The sequence below is a fragment of the Macrobrachium rosenbergii genome, chromosome 2 (genome assembly GCF_040412425.1).
Source record: "Macrobrachium rosenbergii isolate ZJJX-2024 chromosome 2, ASM4041242v1, whole genome shotgun sequence".
NCBI lineage: Eukaryota > Metazoa > Arthropoda > Malacostraca > Decapoda > Palaemonidae > Macrobrachium > Macrobrachium rosenbergii.
In genome coordinates, this window is record NC_089742.1 from 93,211,381 (window position 1) to 93,221,603 (window position 10,223).

At 40.1% G+C, this 10,223-nt stretch overlaps 1 protein-coding gene across 1 annotated transcript in view; it reads left to right on the forward strand.

Moving 5' to 3' along the window:
- The window catches only part of hiw (highwire), a 1,788,684-nt gene that overhangs the window by 1,668,908 nt on the left and 109,553 nt on the right, over positions 1–10,223 (forward strand). The window contains 1 exon segment of the mRNA XM_067112237.1: positions 2,940–3,101. Within this exon segment, the coding sequence (XP_066968338.1) occupies positions 2,940–3,101 (162 nt within the window).

Below are 10,223 nucleotides of genomic sequence, written 5' to 3' on the forward strand. Positions count from 1 at the left end.
CTACAAAGGGAACTACCATTCACGGTATAAGGAGGACGAACGGGCCCTGAAAAATATCATTAGGGACAGTGTCACCCCCACCAACAGCAGCAAGAAGATCCAACCAGTTATCTTCTACAGGGGCAAGAAGATGTGCAGTCTAGTGATGAACAACAACCCTGCCCCTCCCCAAGATTCCATGAAGAGGACGATGTCACATACCGATACACATGCCCTTTCCGAGGATGCCCTGGAACTTACATCGGCATGACATCCATACGCCTCTCCAAATGGATCTCCTGCCATGCCCAAGAGGGAACCATCTTTAATCACTGTAAGACTGCCCACAACCAGAGGATCCGCCGCAGCAACATTGTCGGACATTTCGAAATTATTGACAGCGCCCCGACCTTCGTCGTCTTTGCATCCTGGAGGCGCTCCACATAGGGAAGGAAAAACCGACCCTTAATGTGACTCAGGAGACCTTCCTTCTCCCTACAGCCGTCAGGAAAGCTGAGGACAACCAGGGAAGACCAGCATCCCAACCTACACCCCTTGAGGACGACCTTCAGAGCACCGAGGGTGATCGCCTAGTGAGATCTCACACCGAGAACAACCTGCAAGATTGCCCCTCGCACCCACCTACGACTCAAAGACCCCCCGACGTCGAGGACGACTTTAACCCCCGCTCCAAGGACATCCTTCCAACACCTGAGGAAGGCAGAGGCGCCGCCCTTCACCTTGCGAACGATCAGTTAACCCACCTTCCTCGAGAAATTGCACCATCACCGATCAGCAGTAGGCTTAGATTGAGGAGAAGACAGCCAATAAGGAGCCGCCTTTCCAATGACGTCACGGCCGGATAGCCAATGAAAATGAAGTGACTAACTCCACAAACCAAAAGAATGGGATAAAAGATGAAAAGTCCACGCATTACAGCCATTGCATCCTGCGATCCTGTCCCGAATGATGCCTTAACAAGAAGGGCGAAACTAGTCGACACCCCATGAGAACTACCTCCTACACATCACTAAACCACCGGATATGAATATCGGACAATTGCTTGCAACCATTCCAGCGCAAGAAAAGCAATTGATAAGACGAATTGAGCGTTTACTATATAAAATAAATGCTGTTGAAACTGCCATTTTGTTTAACAAAACCTGTAATAATAATAATAATAATAATAATAATAATAATAATAATAATAATAATAATAATAAAAGGAAGGATCATAGGTATACTAGCCCAAAAAAACTAGAGAATTTTATTATGTCTTAGTTTTTCTCTAGATACAAGCATTTTGTCTTTATTGAAGCTTTATCCTGATGTTGTATACCAATCTGTATGTGTCAGTTTACTACTTTTAATCTTTATTTGGTGCACAAGTTATGTACAAATTTAATATCGTATGGCCTTTTCATATATATATTTGTTCATTTCCTTAGAATTTTTCCTTGAATTTTAAACTTTCATTTCTACTTTGTACGTGATACAGTTGTGTGCATTCCGGTAATCTAATAAAAGTATGTCATGCTACGTGAAGATGGAATCGCATTTTTGGTTTGTGGTTGCGAAATTTAAGTCTGATCATCGATAAATGAGAGTGTGATATCTCTTCAGTTTATCTTGTACCCTGTGATTAAAGTTTGTCAATAAACTTGATCATTTGTCCATCTGCAGTTACTGGATGGGGTCTAGTTTTACTAAGGGGATTATTTTGAATTGTTATGTTTTTCTATCATTTGTACATTTTGTTAATTTTTTTTCATGTTTTTGAGAAAGTGCATTTGTCTTGCCTTTGTTTTCACACGACAAATTAATATATTCTTGAGAGGCTGAGGGTAAGATAATCCTCCAAGGATACCAAGATTTATGATGAAGTAGACCTTTCAAGGGCTTTTGAGATATCTTAGTTTTAGTTACTTTTTTTTTATCAACTTACTGCACTAATCACATGTATGAATGACCACCTCTGCACCATTATTTTTCCTGAGCCATAACTGGCATTTGTTATATTATATATGTCATTTTCTATGCTAATGTCTACCAAGTTTTTTTATAGTATAAATCAGTGATTCAAAAAACTTTTCAAATATTTCTAATAATGTTAGGGCACCTGGTATTTCACTTGCCAGGAATCATGACCTTTTCTTGAAGGGCTTGAGAAAACTACCCCCATGGAAAGAACATATTTTCTTTTACTCTTTCAAACTATTTGTGGTCATGCATTAAAAGCATCAACGTTAATGCTTAATTGACTCAGAGCCTTTTTGTTGTCATCACCAGAAAATATAACACTCCTTACATAAAGATAAATCTGAAGATGGGAAAGGAACTCTCTGGGCTCCAGTGAAATAGGGCCATTCTAGTCAAGTCTGTGGTAATCCTTTGATAAATTGTAATTTATGTGATGTAGAGAGGTACCATCTGATATTTTAGACTTATCATTTAAGCTGTTTAGTTAATTGTTTAAAGAGTTTAGCCAATAAAAGCTTACCTTCATAGATGTGAAGAAAATTGTAATCAAATGTACATGAGCTGGTAACAAATTATCCCAAGAGTTATTTCAAAGTTACTGTTATCCTGAAATTCATTTTACAAGATTTTTATATTGTATATTTCATTAGATATCCCAGTCAAGGTTTTCGTTTTGATTAAGCTGTTGAGCAGCTATTCAGAATATTGATTGAATCCCACCATTAACGGGTTTATTCAGGGAATTTTCACTCAGTATGTAGTACTAATGGATCAGACTTCTTAATTAGGAGTGACTTTATATTCATTAATTTATTCTATTACTATTAAGAACTAATTCAGTACTGGAACAGAGTACTTTACTGCAGACAGTTTTACATTTTTTCTTGACAATAAGATCTTGCTTGAATCTTTAAAACAATAGGTCAGCTTGCTTGAATCTTTAAAACAATAGGTCAGCTTACTGCTTGTCTTTTTTGCAGCCAACTTGTGAAAATCACGATGATGGAGAGACACTCGCCATGATCTTGTGTGAGGAATGTAGTAGCAATTTGTGTGGGGAATGTGACCGAATACTTCATCTTCATAGACGTACTAGACACCATCATCGTACTGTGTTCCGGCAGGAGCAAGAAGCCATAAAGGTAGGGCTCTGTATATGTCTGACTAAATGCTTTGTGTTACTATGTTTTTGTGGTTTTCACTGCCCTAGTCAATTTTGATCAGGAATATGGTGAAGTAATAGAATATGTAACTTATTTTAGAAATACAATGTTTTAAAATTACGAATCCAATACCACAATAGTCCTATGGCATATAAACATATAGAATGCTTGCAGGAAAGGTGAAAGGAAAATTCAGACACTGAGCTTTTCTCTGTTTTTCTCATATTTTCACAGTTGCTGTGATCATGTCTTGAAACAGATGAAAGCTTGGTGTCTTTGAATTTTCCTTTCGTCTTTCCCGAAAGTGCTTCTATACTGTATTTGAAAATTACTTGTAATATTTATAAAGCAAAGCTCATTCATAATATATACAGTATATATATATATATATATATATATATATATATATATATATATATATATATATATATATATATATATATATAGCTCATATATACATATATATATATATATACATATATATATATATATATATATATATATATATATATATATATATATATATATATATATATATATATATATATATATATATATATATATATATATATATATATATATATATATATATATATATATATATATATATATATATATATCCAATATATATATAGATTTTCCAATGATTATGTTTGAACTCAGTGAAAAATAAGCAATTAACAGCTTTTAATCTGTAGAGAATTACCTAAAAAAAAAACAGGTTTTTACGTAGGAAAAACCTATTGTTGGTAGTTGCTGTTGAGCCCTCAAGGAGTTAACCTTCCATGGTCTACCAGAGCTCCTTGATGACCAAACTGATATCAAAGAATTCTCTTTTAGCTGGTCTTGCGGCCGGGTATTGTGTCGTAGTGATAAACACTGTAACACAATGGAGCATGTATGGAGTAGGTAAGGGGGCACTTTCCCAAATCTTTACAGCGAGGCTGTATACCCAGGTTCTTCCCTTGCCAAAACCTGCGTAGAAGAAGCAGTTAATAATGCGTATATGCAGTCTGCCATATTGTCAACAACAGACCCGTGCGGGCACCAAGAAGCATTACTTTTTGTTGGTCAAGGCATGATGATCCCTTGCCCAAATCCCATGCTTTTTCGTCAGGGAAGTGGGAGGGTTTCGAGGACTCAACAGTGCCTACCAAAAATATGTTTTTCCTATGTCAAAACCTGTTTTTTGTTAGCGTATTCGCTTGTTTCGTCCTCAAGGAGCTTTACAAAGAAACTGATAGGTGACGAAAAGGCTTGAGCTCTCAATTTTTAATCCCAATACCCCAAAGAAAAAACATTTTTGGTCCGAGATCAAGCCACAAATTTCAAGCCCCATTCTTTATTCCAAATACTCCTCAGGTTTTGTTGCCAAAGAGCAAGAAACTATACACGAACTTTCATTTTAGGATGTAGTTCTACAGTGGCTTACCTAAGCATGCTGGGTTTGGTTGCAGTAAAGTTGCCCTTCTCCCAGCAATAGTTAGTGTACTCACTGTCAGTAAGACCCCTGGTTTTCTGCTGTAGCACCTAGGGGTTAGGACTAACCATGCCACCTACTGATACACAGTGTAGTCGAAAATGTCCGAGCTCTTGGCAATAATGTTTTTTTTTAAATACTGTCTGTGATGTACACCCGGAGACTTCTTCAAAAGAGACATTTCTGAAGAAGGCCAACAATGTACTTACTTTCTTAATATCACGTGACCTAGGAAAGGAGGAGTGTGGATTTACCTTTTTAATGAGAGACACTACAATCATTCTCAGCCCTTTTAGGGAGAGTGGTTTGTTTGTGTTAGGAGAATTGGACCCTCTGGGATGTTTGCTGTGACTTCTAGGTAAACCTTAAGTGCTTGAACCGGGCATAATGTCTTGTCTGCTAAATTGCGTCTTCTCATCAGGGTACAGGATTTCCTTCCTAAAAGATTCCCATTCTTGGCGAGGAATGATGGACCAGGGTACAGTAATAATTGATGGTCAGCTGTTTAAGCAATGTATCGTCTAAGAGAGCCCAGTTCACTAATATGAGCTTCTGGAGCTTTTGAAGCTAACACAATCAAGAAGATCGCCTTTTGAGTTGTGGTTGTACAGTCTTGGGTCTGCTGAATTGAGGGGTTGACAGAAGTCTAAGCACCTTGTTCAGGGGCCAAGTAATTGGAAGCCTTTCGGGAATGGGCCTTTGTAGTGCAAAAGACCGGAGAAGGAAAGTGACAATTTCTATATTAGAGCCAATCCCGAATCCATAAAGCAAGGGTTCTGTTATTGCTGCCTTGTATGCCATGATTCTTGTAACAGCAAGGTGTTTGTCTTCAAAAAAGTACATAAGAAATTTTAAGTGTTTCCATAGAAATTTCAATTGGGCTCTCAGACTGGTATTGTCGGGTAGACAATTTCTGTAGTTTTTGTACTAGGTACCTAGCAATATTGGGTGAGCAATTTTCACGGTAGACAGCATTTAAAAAATCCACCCGTGAAAGTCCTGGCTCAGAAAGGAAGATGCGTAGATGACTTTCCCTCTTACTGTCTGGGATAGAACAGCGGACGGTAGTGGAATTGATCTCTTTGCCCATTTTTAGAGTAATAGGAACCAGTGCCTATTTGGCCAGTTTGGGCCATTAAGTATTCCTTTGAAGGTTAGAAGCTTGCTCAAAACCTTCGAAATCTGGGACAATGGAGGAAAAAAGTATATCGTCCTTCATTTGTTCCAGTCTTGTAGGAAGGCATCTCTTGCTGTTGCTTGACTGTCTAAGTTCGGAGACACATACACTGGGAGTTTTGGATGTGGCGAACAGGTCCACTTCTGGTTTCCAGTTGTGGAAGCATGTTGGCTACAGTATTTTTTGAAAAGAGTGGTTGTCCAACATCCACTCTGTTGAGGCTGTCGATTTCCTTGATAGAAAGTGCTGTTATGCTGAGAGACCCCGTGAGGTGAATTGCCGACAAGTACCACTTCCTTGCTTGCTCCATCCGAAGGATGGCTAGCATTATCATATTGAGAGGAGGTGAACATGATCCTGACCTCTTGATGTAGGACATTGCAGTCATGTTGTCTAGAACCAACAAAGTGTGTGTCTCTTCTGGAGGTTTGAGTTTTTTTAGCGATGAAAAGACACCCATCAGCCCCAGGAAATTGATATGAAAATTCCTCAGAGTAGCTGACCACCTGACGATCCTCCCAGCCTGTCAACGAGACATCTGTGTGTATTGTCACTCATACAGATGGAGGAGTCAGGGTGACCTGTTTCACCAGAGATTCCTCCTGGGTCCAAGATCGAAATATCTCCCCAACTTTTTGATTCTTTTGATGAGGTCGATCTTGCATATTTTTTCTTGTATGCGATAGCCAGAATTTTTTCACATTTTTTAGTTGCAATCTGAGTATTGGATCTATTACTGATGCGAACTGTAGCAGACCCATCATATGTTCTAATTGCTGTCTAGAAACTCTCTGGGCTGTGCAGGGAACGTTTTGAGGTTTTTTGTTATTTTGTTTTGAATATCCCAACACAGTCGCAGCCACTGAAAGCGTCTGCTGGACATGAGGCAGGATTTTTTCCAATTAATTATAAAATCTTTTGACTGTTGTCTGTTGGCCACTGCTCTTAGGTTTTCAAACACTCTTCTTATGGGCCCCAAGATTAACTAATCATCAAGGTAGTCTATTAGTTGTATTCTTTTTTTGTCTGAGTTCTCGAACAACTACGTTGCTAATTTTGTAAAAATTCTTGGGGCAATGTTTAGCCCAAAAGGCATGACTTTGAACCTGTACATATCTTTCCCTATCTGGAACCGTAGGAAGGGGCGGAAGGAAATGGTAATAGGGGCTTCCCAACATGCATCTTTCAGATCTATAGAAGCTGGACAAGTCCCTTTTGGAATGGTTAAATGTACTTGGGTAATGGTAGTCATCCGAAACTTTTGGCAATCAGTATGGTTATTCAATGTTGATAGGTCTAGGATCACTCTTCATTTGGAGAAATCCTTTTCAGACACTGAAGAGACGTGTTTGGTGGCAAATATACACGTTTTTCTAAGGCTCCCTTTAACAGGGCCTTCTGCATGTAATCTTCCAGAGAGTCGTCAGTTTTTTGGAAGAACCCCTTTAAAGTAGGGGGGTGATGAGACCATTTCCACCCTAGCCCATTAAAAATAATGCTGTGTTCCCAAGGGGAAGACTTCCATTCCTGTGGTGTTGTTGAAGCTGACCGCCGACCATACAATTCCCATTGGTATCTGCCTCTTCCTCTGCCTTTGCCCTTGGTAGGCATTCCAGGTGTTGCTTTTCCTTTTCCTCTATAACAAGGCTTTTGGATCTTGCGAAAAGGATGTCCTTGCTGTTGTTGTTGTCCCTTTGTAGGGAGTTGTCCCTTCTGACCACCTACCTGTTTTTGAGGAAAAACTTTTGGGGGTGACTGAAGGCGTATATGATTTTTGATCATAGTGAGCCTTTTTTGGGTTGGGGAAAGGGAAGTTTCAGGTTTTTTGTTTCCTGAATTCCCCTTTCCCCAGAAGAGCATACACTGTACAATTCTGTTGGCGGGCATGCTCGTTTAGTTGAGCCTCTACAGACTCCGCAAGCAGGTCCTTACAGAAGGGGTTAGAGTGTAATAATGAAGTCACATTGGGGAGTGGCTTGTTGGACCCCTCCAGTATTTCAATTTGCGCTTTTATGCGCCACACTAGAAATTCATAGAGTGCTTCCCATAGGGCTCTCATAAGACTTTTGGCCACAGCAGCAAAAATTGTTCTGGAATCTTCTGGAAGCCTTTTGGTAGAGGTTATAGTACTAAGGAGGTGGATCCTAGCATGAAATTCTGCAGAGACTGTCCCCGCTGAGATTCTTCTCATAGGAGTCCCGAACTGCTGAGTAGCGCTATCTTCTTCTTCGTTTAACGTGCTTTTTCCCATTTTTCATATGGGGTAAGCATGATGCCTTCTTTTGAAGGGCTTTGATTTGGCGTTGGGTTAGGCCGTAGCCTCGTTTGGCTGCCCTGCCTGGCATCGCTTAGACCCCAGTAGCACATAGGTATATGTATCGTGCCAAATCCCCAGCTCCCTTTCTCCCAGCAGCGAAGAGACGTGAGTGGTTAGGCCGACAGTTCGAGACGTGTAAGGCGTCTGTTATGTTTTTAGAGGATGTTGGAGTGGCTTTGTTTGTGTGTGTATTTGTCTGTAACACCCATTTGCTTTCAGCAAACCTATCCGTTGATTACATACATAATCCTGGGGTGTCTACACGGATAGCAAAATGTCCGCCCTCTGACCGGCTGGCTGTGGATTTGAACCCGCGACACAGACTTCATATAAAGTCCGAGTCTGCTGCTCTACTGACCGAGCCATCGAGGCTCCTGCTGAGTAGCTATATCTAAAGGGAGCTTTTTCCTTTCAGAATGGAGTTGAAGCATTGCACATTCCTTGGTGGAATTTTTCGAAACTGGGATGACCGTGGCAAATGGCTTTAATTTTGCCATTGTCTCCTGTTTTCTAGTCACTACAAAATTCTGAAAAGCTGCCTTCACATGATTAGTTTTTTTTAAAGTGAAGGGACAGAAGGTTGGGGCTGCTTGGTGAGCAACTTGGGTTTTATTCAAAGTGGAAGTAGAGATCCATTTTCCGTTGACTTGATAAAGGGTGTCTTGTATAGCTTTTAATGTCATAGACACAGGTAAGAGAACCGTTTCTTTTAGTGGTTTCTCCGTGTCTGGTGAAGGTAGTACCAGGCTCCATTCTGTATTAGGGAATGCTGCCCTGTCTCTAAACTCTACTTGTACAACTTCAATCATAGTTTTTCTTTCATTAATTAGAAACTTACCATCGGGAGAGAAAATGCACATTGAGGCGTCCCACCAATTATTATCAGTATCACCAGGAGTGAGTATTGGAGCCCCTATTATGTTTTGAGATGAAGTTTTGTAGTCTGAACTGGCCATTTTGTTGTTTCCAGTCGGAATTCTAACATTAGACCTTGTTTAGGCAGAATTTGTATCCACTCTCACTTTTCGGTTACAGGATGCAGTAGTTTTACACTTTGGGGTAGACATGACTGACTTTATTTCCTTAATTTCCTGTTCGGAATTATGTATTATGTCCATTATACTGTATACTGCTGTTCTGTGACAAGGACATCTCTGATGTTACTCATAATTTCCTTACAGAGTTGATGCAATGCTGCAAACTGTGTATCCCCTTTTGGGGAAGCTTGTGCAATCTGACTGAGCTTCAGCAACTGAACTGTAACTGCCTGTTAACCAGGGGGCAGAAGTCCTGGGTGAGTTACTATACCCCTCCGAAAATGTAGTCATTCCAGTTGGGGTTAGGTGGAACCTAGTATCCCTTTTGGGAGAAAGATCCTGTTCAGCATCTGATAGCTGCATGGGGGATAGAATTCCTTCTGGAAGGTTTCTCCCATGGTTAGCTGAAACGTGTTTCCCTGATCCTTCCGGGTTCAGCAGGGTCATTTCGGTAGCAATGTCCACTTCATATTCATTAGTATGAATGTCATCTCCATGTAAAGATTACTCTACTTCCACTGTGGGGTTAACCTTGGAGATACTGGGGACTGATGTTACTAGGTTTTGGCCCAAACATAGATCTTAATTCTGAGAAAGGGTTAAATATATGCTGCCGGAGTGGTGCCGGAAAGATGTAATCTCCCCCTCCTCACCCCTACTGAACCCTAGGACCTATTGAGACAGCTTAAAATGAGCTGTTTTATCTTTAAAACTTGCTGCCAAGAGCATACTGCAAATTTCGCACGTCTTGCAACCAAGCAAATTTTCCTTGTTTTCCACAAGGACTTTGCTCTGGCAGGTGGTATGGGCCATACCCACTGGCAGAAAGCGAACCAGGCAATTTGCTATGGAACACTTGAGCTGAGTGTCCTGCATAATGGATTTAGTTACAATGAAATTCTTTCAAAATTTGTGCTTTACAAAACTAGCAATCAAGGATGAGTACGCACCAACCATGTGTTGGCAAGAAATGCTGGGTTCCGGCTTTCGCACAAATTAATTATCAATTCCAAAAGTTTAAAACTAAAACTTTAATTGGAACTTAAAATTAAGCATGTCTTGCTTTTTAAATGTTTCCATGATCTACGCT